We start from the raw sequence: 22425 nt of genomic DNA, 5'->3' as shown, positions 1-22425 counted from the left end.
GCGTTGTCTCGGAGACGTCATGGCTGGCCCTGGCCCTGAACTGCTGGGCTAGGCTGTCGGCGCTATATAGCTGCTGCATTGTGCCGGCTGATGCGTAATCGACCGTGTGATTGATCCGGAATTGAAGCCAAAGCGGCAGATGGAAGGCGATTGCAACAGTGAGAACCCCCAATAGAAAAATAGAAGCGGAGGGAAAGTAGAGAGAAAAGGTTACACATAGACGAGCGACAAAATAAAATAAAACGGAGATGTACTACAGTACTACTATGACCATATACCGCACCGTATATAGTTCCTCTCGCTCTCTCTGTGCCTGGGTTCTAACGAAGCAATTTCGCGCTCCAGCTCAGGGAACGAACCGACCGAAAGAGAAAAGAACCCTTCGCTTGCTGCTGGTGCTCGGCGCTTTACCCCCCATCCAGCGGCTCTGATGCGATCTGCTCCGGCTCTATACAGTTTTACCACGCTCCCGTTGGGACGACGCAACCCAGCCTATATATGTGGAGGTATATATAATATAATATAATATAATGTTGGAAAAGAAAAAAAAAAATAGAATAGAACAACAGGAATCGAAGAATGAGAATGAATAGAATAGCTTCAAGTCGTCGGCTTCTCTCTATCAGCGGCGGCCCGCTCGCAGAGTCTTTTCTTGGCTCTTTTTTTTTCCTCCCTACGTCCAAAAGGAATTGAGTTGAAGCCATTTTCTGGGGCTGATACATCAAGACTCCTCTTCCATCGTCGCCTATTCATCAATAGCGAGAGCCCCCTTTTCTTTCCCCCCTTTCATTCCTATTTTTGTTGTTGCAGGATTTTCACAGTGTGTACGTACAGTTAGAGCAGAGATATTATACTTAAGGGCTAAAAAAAAAGCGTATCGCATCAACCGTAATATCATGGTTCACTGGATTGCTATAGTCAACGGGACGCAGAGAAAATAAACTATCAAAGAAGAAGAGGGTTGCCTTCTTCTTCTTCTTCTTAGTTTCTATTGCAAGTCGCTCTCTCTGGGTGCTCCAAGTATTTTTTTCTTCTTCTTCCCCCAGCTCCTTTGAATCTTTTGGGTATAATATTCATAAAAAAATAACAAATGTCTAGCAAGGTCCCCTGTAGTGACTCGTAAACGGTTCTCCTTTTTATTTCATCCCGTAATCTATATACACACAGAGAACACAATTTCGGATGGATAACATGCCTGGTATTTAACAGGAAGAAAAAAAAAAAGACTTAAAGTTAAATGTTTTTGAAACGCTCAAAAAACAAACCCCCGAACATTTTAGGTGGAAATCTTTAAAAAAAAAATTCCTTGGGGATGTGTGCAGATTCTAATCAACTGGCCCAGGTAGGGGGAGGAGGTCCAGTAAGGAGCTACAAGATTTGTTTTTTGTTTCTTTCGAGGGTGGAAAAAGGTAAAAGAAAAATCGGAGGGTCTTTTGTTTTCCGTCTTTCTCGTCCCATCAAGTCAGATCACGTCCAGATAAAAGACAAAACAAAAAATATCGTTCCAGAGTCAAAGTCGAAGGATCCCAGTCGGACACACACACAGACACATGCCTACTAGCTGGCGTATTCTGTAGTTGGGCTATTATCCGGTTGGATTTGACTGGGGACGAAGGGGAAAAGGGTCGCCTATAAGGCAAACAATTCATTGGGCAGAGAGACTGGAAATCTGTTGAATATATCAGGGCCAGCTGTCACACACACACATACATACACGAGAGAATTCTGGACGACGACAAGAGACGACAAGCGACCCGTGTCTCGTTTGGAATTCTTCTTTTCCCTCTATACTCTCCTATCTGCATCCTCTCGTGTGTTGTTTTTCTCCTTTTTGTCCTCTTCATCCCAGCGATGGTTGACGACGAAGAAGGAAAAAAAAACACACAACACAACCCAACCACCCCCCGAAATAACGATGGAGAAAAAAAAATTCCTCGTGACAGATGGATCAGACCAATTGATAGCACCGGGTTTGTAGCGGACCTGGAAAGAAAAAAAAAACTTTTGCTGGTCGTGTCTTTTGGTTCCATCCAACGTTATTCTTCTTCATGTTCCCCCAACAGCTATCCAATAGATCCTTTATCTCGACTTCGACTTTGACTTTTTTTCTCTTCTTCCCAACGTGAAAAGAGACAAACACAAAATGGATAGGAGGTGGATGCCGGACGCTTTCTCTCTCTCTCTCTTTGGGGCTTTTGAAGTTGACAAACAACACGAAAACCTATAACAAGACAACATCAACAACAACACGAGGAAGAAGGAGAAAAAGAAGAAAAAAAAAGCAAGTGGGTGCCGTATGCATACAACGTATATATATAAAGCTTCAAAGGAGGAATTTGTATTACGGACTCCCGCCGTCTCATTCTCCGGCATTGGTTCTCATCTATCGGGAGCGCGTTTCGTGAGCGCTGATTCACGCTCTAATGTATAATATCGCTCTTCGCCAGTCTCAGTGTGCCTCTTTTGACTGCGAGTCGTCATCTATTTTGCATAGGAGACCATGGCGCAACACACACACGAGCGCGCCTCTATCGCCATCGAGTCCCGGTTCTCCGAGAACTCGTGCGCACCACACCGTGAATCGTGATCCTACACTCTCGAGAGAAGGAGAAGAAAAAGAAAGAAACCTATATATGTGTGCACTAAATATCTAGAGAGAAACAGACAGACAAGCCATCCCGGCCAACCAACAGCAGGGTTGGGATTCTCTCTCTCTGCCAATTTGAAAGCAACACACACACACACAAAACAGGCCGCCATGTTCAATCTCTTATGCCGGCTCTTATTCTGTCGACTTGTCGATATCGATCTCTCCATCTCTCTCTCGTTTTGTTCTAACAAATTGCCCCTTTTCTCTTTGATCGGCGTCTTGTTTCTGCTTGTTTCTTGTTAACCAACAAAAAACAACATCCCGAATAATATATAAAAAAAGAAGAAAGGGGGGGGGGGCTCAATATATCTAGGTGTGTCATAATGCAAAAAAAAAAAAAAAAAGAAAAGCTAAAAAAAAAAAAAATATGCTGTACAGCAGCGGGAATGATTGGAAGTTAAGAAGGTTAACATAGGGCGGGGCATTGTGATGTTGTTATTTTTTTCTTCTTCTTTTCTCTTAACAGATTCATTTTAAATGAAGGCCCCTTTAAGGCGATATGAAGTCGAAAGGCCCCCCTCCGGTGAGGAGGTTGATTGGTTTTTTTCTTTTTTTCTTTTTCCTCTCTCTCTCTTATGTATTTTTCGCTTTACCTTTCAACAGTGTATCCTGCAAGCAAGCAAAGAGATCATTTGCATTTTGGTTGCTCTCCTCTTTGCTTCTTCTCTTTTTTTTTCCCCAACCTATAACGAAGTGGAAGAAGAGAGAGAGCGAAAGGGAACAAAAAATAGTAGACGGATGTACAGACGAGAGCATAAGAAGCAAAAGGAACCCAATAGCTGATGAGAAAAGAACCCCATTCTTAATTAGCCTTTGTGTTGTTTAAGGCAGTCCAACACAAACACGGACTCGGCTATTGTTATTTAGGGGGTTAGAAAAGTCAAAAAATCAAGAGAAACAAAAAATTACATTAAAAAACCAAAAGCTCTGGTAATATTCAAATTTAGATAGATATATAATATAGAAAGGGGGGAAAGAAAAAAGAAAAGAAAAAATGAAACGATAGGAAAAGGTGGGAGCACGCGTGAACGGTTTACAAGTTGAAGTCAAAGCTATAGCCAAGGCACGGGGCGGGAGTGATTGAAAAATCACTTTGGGGGCGCTCCGGCATCATCATTTGCATCTGATTTGCATATGATTATTTTTTTTTTCTTATAGGACTTACGAAAATAAGAGAGTCCCCCCCCCCCATCTCTCCCTTGTTTATCCTATATCCAAGTCCGAGGGCTATGTGGAATCGAAAATGTTTTTTTGTATTTAGAAAGAAAAAAAAAGGAACGAAAAATTCACGTTCACGTTTTTCTTGCAAGGCACGCAAGGAGCACCTGTCTACGTCTCTCATTTTGGTCCTGTTTTGTTTTTTTCTTCACCTAAAGCCCTTTAAGTGGATCCCCAAAAATAACCCATTGCCGATTGTCCATACCAAGAAGAAGACGAAGAAAAACAACAAAGCAAAACAACCGAAAAAAAAAAAACATTAGATGCGTTAGACTTTAGCTTTAGCGGCCTGGCGATGCCGAACGACGAAGGAAAAGTCGCCGCCGCTCGCTCACGCCAACACACATCAGCAACAATCAGCGCCGTTGATGATGATGGAACGGGACACGCGGGCTGCATGCTCGATTTGCCATCGGCTCATCGTTCAAATCTCCTAAATAGCTCTATATGTACTGCTCTCTCTCTTTCTCTATCTTTCTTTCTCTCTGCCGTGACGTTTGCACGCGCTTTTTCCTTCTTCTTCTTCTTCATTCGGTTAATTCTTTTAACGGGACCCACTAAAGGCCCCGCAGCTGAAACGGCATACAGAAAGTGTTGCAGTCGGGAGTGCCAGTTTTAGTTGTGGGGCCCCTCTATTTCTTTTCTTTTTTTCTTCTTTTCTTGCTTGTGCTCCGGCTCTTGAGAAACTTATTGTCATTCATATGTGCTAATCGACTGCAGCTGCCGCGACGCCGTGGCGCGGCCAGCCAGCAGCAGCCCCATCCACTCGGAGCCCCTTTTTCACGGGTGGGACGTGCCCGGCATTGAACTGAGCTCCCGTTTTCTCTCTCTGCCCAACCGACCCAGACCGAGTGCCACTAACCACTAGACACTTATTCCAATTTTAATAAAAGAAGACGGCACCTTAAGCGTCGCTATAGAAAGGAAAGGGGAAAAAAAAGGAGAGCTGGGCGAGGCCGCCAGAGAATTAAATCCCCCCGCCGAAAAAGAGAGAGAGAGAGAGAGAGAGAGAGAAAAAATTACGCAAAAGGGGGGAAAACGAAAAGTCCGTTATTTTTATTGATTTCATTTTGTGTGGGAAGATAAATAAGGAGCGAACGAGAGAGAGAGAGAAAATTTAGTCGGACTATAAGAGAAAAGTTCGCAGTCTTGTGTTAATCATCTGAATGGAGCGCGGTGGAGAGAAGATGGATTTCGTTGTCTATATTGATTCGCCCAGCTCTCTCTCTCTCTCTCTCTCTCTCTCTTTCTTGCTTTTTCCTGTTTTATCTTTTTTGATATTCCACCGTGGGTTTCGGGGTGATGACTGGCCATTAAAAGGAAGGAAAACAAAACCTCCGGGACTACGACGGGCCATAACAACTTTTCGTCCTCGTAAATTCGTCGTCTATGGCCGTGTGTGTCTATTTTTATTAGAACTCGCAGAAAGGTCGATTGAAGCTTGATTGAAGTCTACACCCAAAAGAACTTCATTAAAAACAAACTGGCTTGTTGTTTTTCTTCTTATGTATAGACGCGGGTCAATGATTGCCCAGATTGGAATGTGCAGCATATTATACATCCCACCTATATCATGCTGCCCGTGATCCATCTTTTTGGCCAGCTCTATTTATATCCACTCCATTTTTATTTAGACGTGGCTCGCAGACGCTCATTATCGTTTGTTGCCTAACTTTGATGCGTTTTCTCCATTTTTTCCTTCCCGCTCCATGCTAAATAGAATTTTTTTCTAAACAGAGAATAAACGAGCTATAGTAGTGGCGTCAGCAGACTCGTGTCAGCTGAGAGGGGGGCGGAGAGTTTTGTAAACGCTAAAAGCCTTTCTGCTTTTTGCTCGTCGATTTGAGCTGTGTGCTGCTGCTGCTGCTGCTTTTGTCTAACATATTGTGTGGGGGCTGTGTTTGTCAAAGATGGCGGATGTCAACGGCCCGACGTGTCTCATTTCATCATCATTAACGACCCCCCACTCCCAAATGAGACTCCCCAAATAACAAAAAAAAAAAATAAATAAAAGCGAAAGACAAATAATCATCATAATAAGCCCCTCTCTCCTCTTTTTCCACTAGACGGCAAAAAATGCCATTATACGATACGGATGACAAGTGGGGGGGGGGGAGTAAAAGCGAAACGGAAGAGACAACAAAAACAACAATAACATAAAAAAAAGAAGGAAAGAAACGAGCCGAGTCATTAAATGGAAAAGAGCGCGTCGTTCGGAATCGGACGGTCGGTGTCTCTGTGTGTGTGTGCGGAAAGGATGTTGCTGTCGCCCTGATGGGTCCTATACACTTAACATTTTGTACACCATATATATAAATAATACCATCTACATAACATAACGTTACACACACACACACACACTATACGGCATATATAGAGGGATAGAGAGCATTTCCGGACGTGCCCCATTGTCTCCATCCGACAGTCGAGTGTAATTATCTTCATATATGACTACTACTACTGTGAGCTGCACAAGTGCCCCGGCATCTGTGTGTGTTAAATAAAAGGGGATCGCATGATATGTGTCGCCCAGGTAGATTTATAATGTACACAGACAATTTAAACGCGTTAGCCAAAGGGGGGATATATCCTACCTTCCAACCCGTAAAGAAAATGACGAATAAGCCACTTCTTTTTTTCCTGATTTCCGCTCTTTTTTTCTTTTTCATTTCAAAGAGAGAACAGGTAGAACAGGTAATACTGTTTTGCTGGAATGAGGATGCGAGGAAATGACGTCGGCGACGGTTTCTTAATCATCATTTTTCCACAAGACCGGGGAAATGCATCTATTGTTTACCCACCGTTACTCTTCTTCTTCTTATCAGTTGAATTTTTTTTTTTGTTCGTTTTCTTTTCGAGACCCCCCGTCCAGGCGTGCTCGCACACCCTTTCATTTAAGAGTTATATTATACCTGGGCCCCCGTCAAGTCTCATCTCGTCCTCGGCTAAGGAAGAAGAAGAAGAAAAAAAAAGAGATTTATCCTCATAAATCATCAATCGCTTTCTCAGTTTGAAGGGGGGGCCAACCGAAAAATAAAGAAGAAAAAAAGAAAAAAAAAATTTTAATTTTTAATTGGAAAGGTAAGAGAAAGAAGAGAGGGGGAAAAAGCGCGGCGCTTTTATCTCTAGACACACGTGAATAGACTTAGATTTAATATCGCATGGAAAGTGCGTTAGCGTATTGAATCAGCTGTTAATAAGAAGCGATGATGGCGGAGCTCGAGTGCACTCGAAACACGGGTGAAAAAAAAACGGGAGTAGTAGATAGATACACAATGATGAGACCCAACAACATCGTACCCCCGCCCTTCCTCGCACTCTTGGCAGACATCCCAGGTGTACTACATTGCGGATGTGCGAGAGCGGGCCGGCCCAGCTTTTCTCTCTCTCTCTCTCTCTCTCTCTCTCTCGAGTGAAGATTAAGTGAAGAGAGCTGTCGAACGATGCGTCGTGTCCTCTAGCTGCGCGCGTGTGTCTCTCTAGAGCAGCTGTCAATAGCCGACGAGTTTGCAGTACGTGGGGTGGGGGGAAGAAGAAGGAAACAAGAAAATGAGATGGATGGCATTGCAGCAAGGAGGAGAGGACTCGACTGGACTGTTAGAGCTCGCTCGCCATGTCCATGTCCAAGAGTGTTGGCGTTACACTGTTACTATACGGTGCCGGGGTCCGGCGCACAGTCTGCCATCATTCCCTGTCGCTCTTGACTTGACTTGAACGTCTTCTGGGCTGATGTTTTCCTCCACTTTGGCGCGCGCGAGATGAATAACTGATGAGCCAAGTGATGGAGATAAAGAGCGCTAGAGAAGAGAGCGCCCCCGAGATGAGAGATGTGTGTGAGCGCTGAGCGGGAGAGAAGAGTAGAAGAGCCAGCGATATGTATACAGAATTACGGATTGATATCATTCAGATCATCAGATATTACGTCATCTCTCTCTCTCTTTTAGTTGAGATAAATTCACTACTCTTTTTCGTTTTCTTCTTAACCGAATGAACTCGGTGCTCTTTCACGGATCTCGGGCGCCTGTTAGAGTTGAGGGACGCGGCAGGATCCGCCTTTATAATTGGACATAGCCTCCGAATGTAATGAGGTACTTGTTGAGTATAGAGACGTGCTCTGCTCCTTCTCTTCTCGCCGGTGTATTATATCCCCCCCCCCCGCCAACGATCGAATAACCCACTCAACTCTTTTCTTTTCTTTTCTTTCCCTTTTCGTCTCTTTTGTACATTCCACAAAAAGTCGTGTTTTTATTTCGATCCTTTTCGGCCTGTTGTGTACTGCCAGCCGTTTTTCTTTCCCTTGGCATTTGTCCTAGCACTAAAAAAACCCTCGGCCAGAGTATATATATAGTCAATTAGCTCCGCTCTCTCTCTCTCTCTCTCTCTCTCAACATCTTCCTCTTTTTTCTTCTTCTTCTTCTTCTTTCTTTCTCGGTCGACACAGTAACTAACGTTCACGTCCTTTGTAGTCGGGCCTTTATCCCTCTTTTCTTCCGAGTTTCCTGCGCTATGAATTTCGACAATTGAACCTGCCAAAAAGGCACCAACTACACGCTCGTATGGGAGTGTATAGTAGTAGCCGACGTTTAAAAACGAATCTCGGTCAACACTCCGTCTCCGTCGTCGAATTTTATTGGATTCTTTTTCATACAAGAATAACCCGAGGCGCATTATTGTTACTTTTTTTTTCTTCCTGGCGATTGCTACGGGAATCCGCACATGGCAAATAAAAACATAAAAGAAGTGTGTGAAAGGCGAGAGACATTTGAAACGCCAAGCGAAAAAAAAAAATGAGATCAGAGCTCCTTGCAGAGTTGATTAGCCGCACGACTTGGCGTCACGTGGCAGGAGCTCCGATTCTCCGATTTCATTTTGCTCGCATTTCGTTTCACTCCCAAAATTGGTTGAAGCCATCAAGTTTTGTTTTTTCTTTTCTTTTTTTTTCATCCCTGGCGGAACAGATGGTGTGTGTGTGTTTGTATATTTCATATTAAACAATCCCCAATTGCGCTAGCTGCGTGAAACTTTTTTTCTTCTTGAAAAGAGAAACTCGTCATCATTGATTGATGACGCAATATTAAAAAAGGGGAAAAAAAGACCGTTTGCGCCAGTCAAAAAAGCAACAAAATGAAGACGCGGCGTTGCAAGTGTTCAAGAGTTTACGACTCCATTTCACGCGCAGACGTTTCACACAGAGACTTGACAGGCCAGCAGCCCCTTTTTTTTCTTTTTCTTATTATATTGGTCGTCCCGGGGACTAAATCGTTGCCGGAGCTCTCATTCCCCGACTCCTTCTTGCAAGCGTTACGAATGCTGCCACAATGGAGAAAGAAAAATAAAATGAAAAAATAGAGAGAGAAAAAGAAAATGTGTAACTTGGTACCACGTAATGCGTACAAATAATAAATATGCGCAGTAGTAGTATAACTGAAGGAGAGAAGCGGCTAAGGGGGGAAAGGACCTTGTCGTCTCATCAGAGATGAGAGCCTCCAATGGAGACTCTTTTTTTTCCGGGACGAATAGAAGGTGGGTGTTTAATATTTTTAGAAAAAACGGGGCAACGGACGCCAAGAGACCAGGGGCCCAGCAGCACTGCAGCAGCCGAAACGAACCCGCACATACACACAGCACACACATTGAACTGGCTCGTAAATAACCAGCAGGAGGCGATGGTGGAGATGGTCTTCCAGCTAACAAACATACACACACACACGGGGAGAGTTGAACGATGAAGGAAAAGAAGAACCTGGGTTCTTTAGTCAAGTCGAAATGAAATGAAAGTGAGGCCTTTACACCAACGACGACCCTAAGAGCTTCTTCTTCAACTCCCCGTTGCATCAGAGAATAAGAAAAAGAAAAAAAATAGCCGGCCCTGTGAAATGAGTTTCTGCGCCCACCCGAGTCCCTTTTTTTCCTTCTTCTCTTTCCCCTGCTGATTCCTGTGTGTGTGTATGTGTGAGCCACTGTTATGACGGGCACCACCACCACCGTCCCCTCTCTTTTGGATCTATGTGTATATAAATAGTAAATATATATTTCGTTAAAAGAAATGCAAGGGCCGTTCTCTAGCTGCTCTTACCTCGGCCTGGCCGTCCTCACTGCAGGGAGAGAGATGCAAGAGCAGCGAGTCGGAGAGGAGGTTAAAGATGGCCCCTGGTGATTGCTTTATTCAAACCCGACCGCTCCTATCTAAATAATATACCACCCATAGATTGGGTTTGATGGACTTTACGACTGACCTCGTCCGATCGCTGATAACGCGCCCACCACCACCACTGGCTGCTGGAAAACCAGTCGGTCCGGAACAAGTAGAAAAAAGATAAAAACAGAAAAAAAAAATCTAATCCAGCATGGGGCCTCGCTTTAGCCTATCTCCCTATTTGCTGTGACTTCTCCCTCTTTTATTTTTATTATTGTATTCCTGTTCCTCCCTCCCCCCCCCTCCTCCTAAAAACGAATCACTGCAAAGTACACACACACACACTTTAGATTTAAGCCTATCAAATTCTACGCACTCGAAAAATGCTCAACCGGTTATCTCTATCTGGCAGCAGCAGGCCGTCTGGATCGACTCGGATGGATCCCAACTCTCGTTTCACCTATTGTGTTCCACGCACCAATTTGTGCGGTGCACTGGACCATATCGACCAAATCGTTTCCTCCCCACCGAATTCTATATACTGAAGTAGCGAAAAAAAAAAAATCAATTCGAACATCAAAATCTAGACGCTATTTGTATAGGCTCTAACATCCACAAGATCCAGCAGCACTACGCAATCTATAAATAATGCACCCACTAGAGTTTTGCCCCCCTATGGCGGACCGTAGAGCCTAGGCTTGAGCCTAGGCTCGTTTGACCCGAAACGTCACGTGTGTGTCCCGTATATATCTATTCTATCTGTCACTGATGATCTGATGCCACACAAGGCCGGTGCCCCGTGCCCTCCAACGGAGGGTTATGTCTTCTGTCTCTTTTACATCCAATAATATTATCGTCGTTCCTCTTCTTTTTCTTTTTCTCGAGTGGCCGGGCTCGGCGGGGGAGAGGACGACGACTCAAAAAGACGAGAGAGAGAGAGAGAATATTATATATCTGCTAGACGCGGATAAGGTGATTAGAGTGGAGCGCGGGCGGGTAGGTTGGCCGGCAGCGTCGTTGTTGACGACGTCCGTTTTTCTTGCCTTTTTATATTCCGGGGTTCCTCAAGGACCGCGTGTGGGATGACGAAGATGACGACGACATTAGAGCCTTTAGGGATGGAAGTAAAAAGAGAGGAAAAAAAAGAAACACAAGTCTTACTATACATCTACAACCCGTCGATGTGTGTTACGTTCATGTCTGGAGGGGGTTCCAGCTGGGGGTGGGCCGGCTTGTTATCGTGTTAGATCCGCAGGACACACACATACATAAATACATTGAGTCAGTTTCTCTCTTCTCCCAATTGTGACAAATCCACCAGCTATAGCTGAGTAGTATAGGGCTCTCTCTCTCCCCTATATGAACAGCTTCTCTTCTTTCTTTATTCTTCTTCTTCTTTTTCCCCCTTAAGGTTCGTTTTCTCCCCGCTGCGTTTGTGTAGTTGGTTGCGTTGCAGCTCACCAGGACAAGTCGGAGTGAATCTCTATGCGCATTGTATGAATATCAGTTGGATTGCCTTATTTAACCCCCCTCTGTCTGCCCAGGCACACACTACCGACTAGCTCTGCTATCAAATAAAAAATGTTGACTCTGCGTACTACTATCTAGTATCTACAGGGTCGAAAAGAAAAGAGAGGAAATAAGTAATAATAAGACCGAAACTTGGGTGGTCACACGATTTCATTTTCAATGACGGAGAAATCTTTTTTTAGAGGACTTGTCAAACGAGCTCTCCACTTCTTATATATATACAGATGTATACTTACGTTAGAGTTGGCTAGCCAGCTCACCCGGAGGCTCTCTCTGGACATGTGAGCCATGGGAGACCCAGCCCTTTTGTTCCCACACACATATATATACATTTGGGATGAAGAACCAAGAAGAAAAAAAAGCTATTCCAATGAAAACGAGTAGTAGATGAATTGGCTGGCTGCCCGTTTGATTTTATTCTTTTTTTTCCCAACTGAATGTACAAACAGATGGGGGGAGGGAGAGAGAATGCTATAAATAATGCTGATGGGACGCTTGACTCGTTGACGTTCTATTTCAATCAATTTGTCAGTCTAAAGTCTTGACAAAAGATTTTTTCCTTTCCAACGCTGATTGAAGAAGGAGAGTGAACGACGCTCTATTAGTAGAGAGGGCGCGGCGGCAGCGGCGGCGGCAAAATACATATATAAAAAAAAGGTGGCCATTGTTATTTCACAGCCGGAAGGCCATGCTTATTTCGCAGTCTGATGTCGATAAAGCACACACACGAGTCCCCCTATACACCGAACCAAGAGAAAAACATTGATTGAGCCTATATACATGTTCCTTATTTCTTTTCTTTTTATACGCCAGCCTTCAGTTTCGTTTTCCAAGTTTCGTGACACGAAACTGTGCGTGCGGCTCCGTCTGAAAAGAGCGCGCCATTATTGAAATCAGCTGGCGGAGTCGCGGCGACGATCGCATTAAGAGAACTTGAGACAGTTAATGACGTCAGGCTCGTGTCTACATCGAGACCGCTGGGGATTGATCAAAGACAACAACTCTCCACCATTCGACAACAAAGAGGGGCTTTATGGGCTTTTCGCTTTCGGAAATGGGAGCTCGTTGCCTCCTATAGACAATCTAAATCTGAGGCAATTAATTGGTTGATCGCCGTTAGTTTCTCTTTCTCGCTCTTGTTAATCTGATGAGTGAGCTCGCCGAGCAGCTCTCCAAATCTGCTGTTGATGTTTTTTGTTATTTATTTTGGGTTCCGTTTTTCTCATCTCTTGTTGTCTTTTGCGCTTAATAGGATCGGCACGGATTGGCCAACGGCGGGAGTTCACTGGATCCCCAACAGGATTACGACTTGATCGGCGCTCACGAGAACGAAACACACACCGTCATGCGATTCCGGCGCAAGCTCGTTACCTGCGACGACAAGGATCTCAACATCACGGTAATAATCAAAGAGTTTTTATTTTTATTTTATTTTTTTATTTTCCTGGAAGAAGAAGAAGATAACAAAATCTGATGTCCAGTCAAAATGATTTTTTTTTAAATCCCAGCCGCTTGTAATCATCTTGTCTCCCACTTCTTTATTTTTCTTTTTTCTCGTTTATTTTTGTCTGATGAAGGTGTCGACGTCTTGGATGATGTACGCCTATTCGGCCAGCGATCCTCTGTCGGACGCTGACATTTCCTTCTCCAACAACCCACACGGCTCCAAGCCCGTCTACCTGATGCATCGTTCGCAATTCGCCGACGACGAGCTACCGTCTGACGTCAAAGTCTGGGACTTGAGGAACTACCAGGTAAAAAACACATAAACAAAAAAAACAAAAAAATGAGAAAAATCTATTACTCATCCGCGTCCCTCACCGGGGCCAGTCAGTCAGTCAGCCTCTCTCTGCTGCCCGCGCACGCAAAGAGGCAGGCAAAGGCCAAAAGAGGTAGGCCACATTAGCATCGCACAATGGGACTCCACGGTCCACGCAGCGCAGCACGAACGGACTCACGCACAGACGCTGGAAAGAGAAGAGATAAAAAGGCAAATGAGGCAGAAAGAGAGAAAATTGAGCTGAAGATTGTTATACGTTGTTGTAGAAGAAAAACCAGACTGCCTGTTTTCCCAATAAGCTGGGCCGAGCTGGGCCGAGCTGGGCGAGAGGAAGATGGACTTATTGGTCGTATATAGACTGGAACAAGGGGGAGGTTCGAGACTGGACTTTTTTCTCGGGCGGGAGAGATGGGGTGGGGAGAAAAGAAAATCCATTTTAGTTTGTTTTCACTGAGTTATTTTTTCTTCTTCTTCTTCCTAGGGGTTGCCTTATAAGCCGGAAAGTTTGAACGCTCATCAATCACGCAGTGAATAGCCTTTCCGTTCTCGCGTCTTTGAAACGGGATTGAAGGCAAGGCCTGGGTATATAACATGGTCGACGAAGGGGCTATTTCCAACGTCAATCTATATCGATTTCGGCTGGAAAACTATATATATATCTACCGCGCCGCGTTTGACTCTCTCTCTCTCTTTCTCTATTCGTTTTTTTCTGTGTAAATTCGATAGGCTCTTCTCTCTCTCTGCTATCCCCATATATCCGTTCCGTTGCCGGTGTTTTATTTGTCAGGACGACGATCGAGTCGTTTCCTTCGATTTTTTACGACGGGTTGTTTGTTTTTTTCCTTTTTTTGAGTGGGTCGTTGAATTGTTTTCGGGTTCCATTCCGTAGGCCTAAATCCCCCCCCCCCCCCTCCAGACTTCTTCATTTCCTCCAACTTCCAACCACAAATGAAACACAATGGAACAAAACAGAGGGAAAAATAAAAAAAAAGAGATGCTGTCCCTATGTTTATTCACAGCTTTGTGAGCGTTCGTGATGGGGAATCGTTCAAATGGTTTTGTTGTTTTTTTTCTAGTTGTTTTTATGTTGTATTCTCATTGTTGTTTTGTCTCTTTTTTTAGGTTTCAGTTCCGGAGAACGAGGACACGTTGCACTGGTGTCGCATCTTCAAATTACCGCCTCTCGATCGTAAACATCACATGATCCGGGTAAGGAATCACGCACCCAATCATTTTGTGTTTTGTTTTTTTCGAAAAAGAAAAAGGAATTCTCATTGTGTAATACTTGGGAAAGTTGTCACGGTGATTGATGATTGTTGTAACCGCTGTTGTTTTCTTTTTTTCTTTTCTCTTTGTGTAATTGGTCAGTACGAACCGGTGTTCACGGCCGGCAGCCAGCCTTTCGTCCATCACATGAACGTCTACGAATGCGTGGGAGATCCCAGCGTGTTTGAGGTGCTGGCCGCCACCGAGGGGTCACGATGCTATCAGCCGTCCATGCCGCCATTGTTCTTCAATTGCAACAACGTCGTAGTCGCCTGGACAGCCGGATCGGAGGTATGTAACAAAAAAAACAAATCCAGTTGCGCTCGAGGCCATCAACTCCCTTTTTTGTGTCTGCGTTTGCGTGTCCCGATTGTCGGCCATTTATTTCATTAGTACCAAGAAAGTTGTTGCTGATTGTTCCCGATTACAGATTGACAAATGTCGATAGAACCAGAATGAAATTAATGTGATGTTTTCTTTTCTTTTTTCTTGTTTTTTTCTCTCCTTCTGCGCTATGCGTGTTTTTTTATTTGCTTGACCAAATAAGGGTTTCACATTCCCATCGGAGGCCGGCTATCCAATGAACCGGGCCGGCGGCGCTAAGTTCTTCATGCTGGAGACCCACTACGACAACCCGAACCTGCAGAGCGGCATCGTCGATCACTCGGGCCTCCGACTCTTCTACACGTCCCAACTCAGGTATAGATACATATATACCATATACAACACACACACACACATCCTTGTGTGCGATTGGCATTCATCTTGTACTTTGTGGCAAACAAAAAAGAAAGAAAGAAAAAAAAAATCCGAATTTATTCCGCCACCATCACTGAAATAAAATTTCCGACAAAATACCCAAAGGTATAGAGCGCGGTGTTTGTAGGACATCAAAGAAGAAAAACAAAAGAGAAAGACAATTGGCTGCTGCTCCTCTTTTTGTGTTGTTATCCTTTTTATTTTTCCTCCTTATTCTGTCGTCAAGGATAGAACAGAGGGTAAAGAAGAAAAAAAAAAATAAAGGGCCTCCTGCTATTTTTCTACTAGAGTACACTCTCAACCACTTCATTCGACCGGAATGTTTTTGATCTCTTGTTCTCTCTCTCTCTTTATTATAGATAAATATTTTTTTCCAGGGTATACTATATAGAGAGGAAAAGATAGATAGAGTGTACTTCTATTTATGTGTGTATATAGCTTGGTGTGTCGCAGTTTCGGGCTCCAATCAAAACATCGGCAATAGAAAAAAAAAAGCAAAAAGGCCAAGGAGCTATAATAGTCGTTTTTTTTTTGTTTTGTTTTGTTTTTGTTCTGCGTCGATTGGTTAGTTGACCTGTCTGTCGCTCTCCTTCGCCCAAGGAGCCGACGTCCGAATAGAAAAGAGTTGCGGTGTCGTAACACGGGCCTAGCCCAGTATCCCTTCTCAATTTTTTCTCCTGTGTTTTGAAAGATGCACCGCCGTTGTTTCTTTTCTTATTTTTCGCCCTCTTTTATAATAGGGAAACCGAAAAAGCATCCAGTTTCGTAGTAGACAACAGATGGTCTCTTTGTCAACATTCTTGGCTGCTGCCTATGCCCTTGCACTTTCATCTTTTCGCTCTGCGACCGCCTTTTGTTTTTTATGGGCTCTTGAAACAGAGACCGACGAGAGAGGGTAAATGACGCTGTTCAATTTTTCGAAACGTCCGGCGTCGAATTGCTCGCTGGACCGAGTCCCGTATCTTTCGTCGTGTTTTGTCCGTCACCACCAGACGGTGGCGAATGTTTGTTGCACGTTGGGAATTCTAAAACGAATTGTGTTTTTTTTTCTTTTTCTTTTCTCATTTTTCTTTTTTTCTGTGTGTGTGAATTGTGTAGACATCACGATGCGGGCGTGCTGAGTGTCGGCATCGATCCCAATTGGAAGCACATCGTCCCGCCTGGCCAACGCCGGGTCGTCTCCGAGGCCCACTGCGTGGCCGACTGCACTCAACAGGCCTTGCCCTCCCGCGGCATCAACGTCTTCGCCGTCAACCAGCACACTCACCTCCTCGGTATGTTCTAATATGATTTTATTATGTGCAAGAGAGACCCAGAGAGACTCAGAAAGACTCGAAGAGACTCGGCACTGTATTTGAGAATCCCCAGATTTATATGCATGCGCACTATAAATAAATGTAGATGCCATAATATCGGCCGGATCCGTGATCGACCGAGAGCCGGCCGAGCCGAAAGCCGTGCCCAGTCGAGCCCCATCCGTTCCACAGCGTGAAATATGCCCACATAACCCAGTGGGTGGTTTGGCACTCGATCGCAACGGGGGGAATGGATGGATCGAGGCTTTTTGAGGAAGGGGGCCATCAGCCATACAACCGCATACATATATACACTTTGATATATTCTATATATGATATGCTGAAAGGTTACGAGCTCGCCACACATCGTTGGGAAACGTGATCGGAACGCGTGATAATATTCGATCCGTATCCGTAAAAAGCACTTGAGTGTTTGACGGCGGATCGTCACACTCGCATTCCGAAACGAGCCCATTTTTTCCCCACCATTTTTTAATACCACAAATAAAAATTTCCATTTGAAAAGAAGAAGAAAAAGAAGGAATAAAAAAACGTTGCCAGGGGGAAAAAAAAGTAGAATTTGTGGGTTCAATTCGTTTGACAAATCGGAAAGGGGAAGGTAGAAAAAAAAGGCAAAAAAAAAAGTTGTGAAATTTGTCATCCATTAAGTTGATCACCAGCCAACGAAATTAAAGAAATGAATAATGTGGAATGTTTGGCTTTGAGTTATGAGTCCTCTACCCTCCCACACGTGCCCCAGCACACCCACCGAAAGAAAAAGAAAAAGAAAAAAAGAAAAAAGGTCTATGATCCGGAACGTGGAGGAGAGAGACCATCTTTTTGCCGTTATGTCTGTGTGTTCGAGAGATGCCACCGGAATCGCCGCTTCTGGCGGTGAAAATAGGCTAAAGCAACAACACACAACCGACAGAGCAGTTCATCTTCATCGGCCTTGCCCACTAATATCGGCTCTGTCGACTGTCGACTGTCGAGTTCGGGTCGTCGCTCGTCGCCACACCAAAAACAGTTCTGCAACTAATGTGACTGATTTATTGACAAACGACTTCCGCCAGCGTAAACGCGTACAAATATGTATAGAGATGGGTGGGGGTGGGGTGAGATGACGTCTGCACAGGCCACGGGGGTGAATGGCGTTTTCGGTTGGGACCATCAACGCCCTCGTCTCTTTTTCCAAGATAGATAGAAAATACCAAAAATCTTCCTTCCTTTTTCTCTCTCGCTCTCTCTCTCTCCGGACCCGCCACACACAAAATAAATAAATAAAATAACAAAACAAATAAGACCGGTCGTTTGCCGCGCTGCGCTGGCTTCCGGAATGGAAATGAGCCCGCCCACCTCTGAAGCGAACGGCGAGGGAAATGAAATCATTTTTATTTTTTTCCTTTCGGCGGGGAGGGAGATTGTTTGTTCTCCAAAAGGAAAGAAAAACAAAAGGGACGGCATTGCGTGTGCAAAGCTATTCGGATGGGATTGCTATCCCCCACCCCTTGCCCGGCGTGTCCTCAATAAAACTAAGTCTCGCGGAAAAATAGTATAGGATCCGCTATTCAATTTGATCCCACCGTCCTGTAAAAAAAAAATACTAAATCAAATGTTATTGCCAAACCTTTCTTTTTCCACCTTTTCTTCTAACGCTATTTTCTTTTTTCGCAGGTCGTCAAGTCCAATTGCGTCACATACGCGGCGATAAGGAGCTCCCGGCGCTGGTTGACGACACCAATTACGACGTGCACTACCAAGAATATCGACAGTTCCAGAAGCCGGTCAACGTTCTACCGGTAAAAATGAATAAAATAGCGACTTGTATTCCCTTTCTTATTTCTCATGGCTCCCACGTCGATCTCTGTTTGTATGCGCGTGCTTCTTCTTTTTTTTCCACTTTATTTTATTTTCTCTTTTTTTCTCTTTCTCTTCTGTGGGAGTCCGTTTCATCTGACGATAAGTGGCACGGCTCATTCATGTGGAGGAGTCGTGCCGCTTCCTAACAAAGCGGATCGATAGCTGTCTCGTCGCTTCTTCTTTATTTTATTTTGTATTTTCTTTCTCTCTCTCTCTCTCTCTTCTTTTGACTTCTTTTGCGGAGTTGTTTTTTTCACTGTTGTTGTTGTCATGTTCCCCCTTCTCTTTTCGTGTCCGTCTCGCTCGCTTCCATGTAGCGGCACGCGGTCAAAACAACATTGAAACCCCAGCGCGGGCAGTTTGTTATTGGACTCCGACTAGCCGAAAATAGGCTCTGGACGTGTTCCGTGTTGTCCATGTTTCATTGTCGCTCTTCTTTTTTGTGCTGTGCTTTTCCGGAGCTGGAAGTTTATTTCAATTTTTGTTTTTCTTTTTTTTTTCCCCTTTTTTTCCCTTCCTCCCTATAGGGCGACCATTTGATCAGTCAATGCACGTACAATTCCGAGTCTCGGAGTACCATCACTTTGGGCGGATTGTCGACGCGCGAGGAGACCTGCCTGGCCTATCTGCTCTACTGGCCCCGTGTCGACCTCTCCCTCTGCTACAGTCTGCCCTCATTGGCCACTATATTGCACTCGCTCGGCATCCAGGAATTGCACCCGTAAGAAATTCGAAACTGTTTTTATTTACGTCGTTTTATGGCGGGACGGCGGGGGACAGTAGTGGCCATTACTGAGCCACCACCACCGCCGCCGCCGCCACCGCCTGCTTTTTATTATCCATGGGTTTCCCATCTCATTCCGGCGGGGGTTTTCTACTTTTATTTGACTTTTTTTTTTTTCTTTTTTTCTCTTTTTCCTTTTTCGTTTCGGATATCAGTGGATCGGATCCTGTGAGGATTAAATCGCCGCCAGAATTGGCCGACCAGACGGTCGAAGAGCGGCTCATCACATTCGACTGGGACAAAAATTTTCACACGTTTCAAGAAGCCACGAGGCGAGGAGCCTTCCGACCACTTTGCTGGGGCAAAACGCAAGCGCTGATTGACGTAAGTTTGAAATCAATTGAAATAGAAATTTGATCTTTAAAAATTGACACATTTCTTTTGTCCATCGATGTACAGGGATCAACGGCGCCGGATTATTACGCTCCCAACATCACCCAGCCACTGCCGGAGGCTGATCCATCAGTTTGCGCTCCACGGGGAACGCTTCCGCCGAGGCCGGCCAACGTGGCCAAAACGCCTCACAGGAAGAACGTCAACGGCGGCGTTTCTGGCAACGTCCAGCGGAATCGAACGGCCACCACGACCCACGCCCCGGCGACGGTTCCAGCTCTGACGACGACGACGACGACGACGAGCCGGTCGGCATCCATCACAACTGGGCGGCCTTCATTAGCGGCGGAGAGCAGCAGCGGTCAATTGAATCATAACGGCCAAGTGGCCTCCGTCTGGGGTCAGGGCGTGTCGTTGAACCACGAGAAAGCGGCGGCCGCTCCGCTTCCTCCGTCGTCGGTGGTGATCGAGACGCCGTTGAACGACGTCATTCATTTGCACAACCACTCAGCGGCGACCCAGGAGACGACGGCCAGCCAGGAGCTCAGCAGCCGTCGCGCTTCAGTCATGCAGAATTCGTCCGAGTCGACATACCCCCGACTAGGCTCCTTCACCATTATCCTAATTGCCTTGTGTTGTACATACAACAGTGTCTGGGCCAGCAGCAGCTGCGGCCGCAGCAGTAGCAGTAGGAGGAGAAGCAGCTTATAACTCGGCTCCTGCAGTCCTGCTCTTCGAGTTTCGACACTCGCAATACAACAACACTGACTAGTGACTATACTGTACAGAAGAGATGATGTGGCTTTTGGAGAGGGGCGGGCAGACGGAGTGAAGGGGGGAAAAGAAGAAGCTGGCCCGGTCGTCGGTCGGTTGTCATGTCTTTGTGTTGTGTGCCGTGTGTGCTGTGTGCTGTGTGCTGTGTGCTGTGTGCTGTGTATGTTTGCACTGGCTATTTATTCGTCGTTTTCGTCAAGGAATAAGCAAAGGCAAATGCCCAGTGAAGAGAGAAGAGAGAAGGCCGGCCACCAATAAGTCGACTTTGAAGGGAGGGAGTGGCCCAGTTGACAAAAGAGAAGAAAATCATAGAGCACGCACACACACACACACGTCACAAGAGTTATATCTAATCATACACGTACATAAATGTAACAACAAACTTCCCTAGCTACTACCAACTACCCTCCATCCGTTTCTCTTTCCATACACCACCCAGTCCACCCCCCCCCAACCCCCATCTTTTATTCCTCACTCCTCTCTCTTGCCTTCCTTGTCGTCTCTCCGTTTTTTTTTTCTTTTTCTTTTATTGTTGTATATGTCCGTGTGTAACCGGACCACGCCCACCCCCTCCATCTCTCGTGCTGCCCCCCATCCCGGCTCGACGTTATTCCACATTGAAGAAAAAAGGGAAAAAGAAAAGAGAAAGAAATAAGTGACTATAGTACTATAATAAAAGTAAAAAAAAAATGCCAAGTGCCATACTGTTCATATTTGTACATATACAACAAGAGAGAGCCACCCGTAACGAGAGTCACAAAAGACACGATGCTGCTGCACCGTTGGGCTCCTTTTTTTTTATTCTCTCATTGTTCGAATTGATTCTGATCATTCTAATAATAACCGACTAGCTCTCCGCTCTTGATTGGCGTGTTCCTTATTTCTTTATAGAGATTCGACCCCTCCCACATCCCCCCCCCCCACACACACACCCTCCGACCTCCACGACAAAAGAAGAAGAAGAAGAAAAAATACGTTTGAATCATTTTGACATGTTGACAATTATTGTACCGACGTCACACAAAATAAGCAATGTAAATGTACGTAAAAAAAAGAAGGGAAGCAGAGAGAAAAAATTGTTGGCACTGGATTTTTATAATGAACTACATTTTTTGTTGTTGTTGTCTGTATTTTGTGCGTGTCATTCGTGTCTTTATTTGTGCATCATTCTGCGCCCCGTCATCCCAAAGTCCTTTTCTTATTTTATTTTTGATTATTTCTTTCTCTCTCTCTCTCTCTCTCTTTCTATACATATATACATATACATACTATGCCAATAGACCTGTGAAATGAGATATAAAATACAAGATTAACTCGGACTTACGACTCATAGCTTTAGCTTATACGGTTGAAGTCTCACATGGCAGGCCATTGCCCAACTCAAAAGAGCGCAATAAAAGGGCGGAGACAACAGGGGAGGGGGGCGACAATAGGGGTGGAAGAGAAGCCCGAGCGGATGGCGGATGAGAAATGTCATTATTGGCGGGGAATTTTACACAATAAGGTCGTCGACGAGATGAATAATATATTGGGTGATGCAGGACGAGAATACAGCCACCCCCCTCATCCACCTCCCTCCACCTCCCTCAATCTACCACACACACACACACACACACACACACACACACCAATGACAGGATGAATTAGTGCTCCGATTGTATGCTCTGTGTGCGCGACGCGCCAGGAATGCTTCCGTGATTGCTGTCGGCCAGCCAGCCAGCCAGCCCGTCGCTGTATGTACACTCCGCAATGTGTTGGGGGGGGGGGGGGGGAGAAAAGGATCGCCATATATAGGAGCCCAGCCGGGCTGCTGCTGCTCCTCATTCTTCGTGCCGAACAGCGTGAAGAACATTTGGCACACAACGAATGATGATGGCGTCGTTGAGCACCGTCAAAGATGGCCAAAGAGAGGGGGGGGGGATGCTGTGTTTGTGTGCAGCAGCAGTAGCAGCAGCAGCGGCGTTGTGTAGGAGCTGCTGCTCGCCGTTGTACATCACATCAATGACGAGCGCAAAAGGAGGAGCTGCTGGCACAGAGGAG

General features: G+C 45.2%; 1 protein-coding gene across 1 annotated transcript in view; it reads left to right on the top strand.

Moving 5' to 3' along the window:
- LOC124320584 (MOXD1 homolog 2-like) overlaps positions 1–21704 on the top strand; it is a 43504-nt gene extending 21800 nt beyond the window's left edge. Inside the window, exons 3-12 of the mRNA XM_046783418.1 lie at positions 12787–12933; positions 13112–13288; positions 14437–14523; positions 14683–14871; positions 15128–15279; positions 16438–16613; positions 18309–18433; positions 19022–19215; positions 19434–19602; positions 19678–21704. Coding sequence (XP_046639374.1) covers positions 12787–12933; positions 13112–13288; positions 14437–14523; positions 14683–14871; positions 15128–15279; positions 16438–16613; positions 18309–18433; positions 19022–19215; positions 19434–19602; positions 19678–20322 — 2061 coding nt within the window. The 3' untranslated portion in view covers positions 20323–21704. The remainder of the gene's footprint in view (positions 1–12786; positions 12934–13111; positions 13289–14436; positions 14524–14682; positions 14872–15127; positions 15280–16437; positions 16614–18308; positions 18434–19021; positions 19216–19433; positions 19603–19677) is intronic.
- Positions 21705–22425: the final 721 nt, after the last annotated feature.

This window comes from Daphnia pulicaria, chromosome 1 (assembly GCF_021234035.1).
Source record: "Daphnia pulicaria isolate SC F1-1A chromosome 1, SC_F0-13Bv2, whole genome shotgun sequence".
NCBI lineage: Eukaryota > Metazoa > Arthropoda > Branchiopoda > Diplostraca > Daphniidae > Daphnia > Daphnia pulicaria.
The sequence above is the reverse complement of the archived record's forward strand: the minus strand, read 5'-3'. Positions and strand labels throughout refer to the sequence as shown.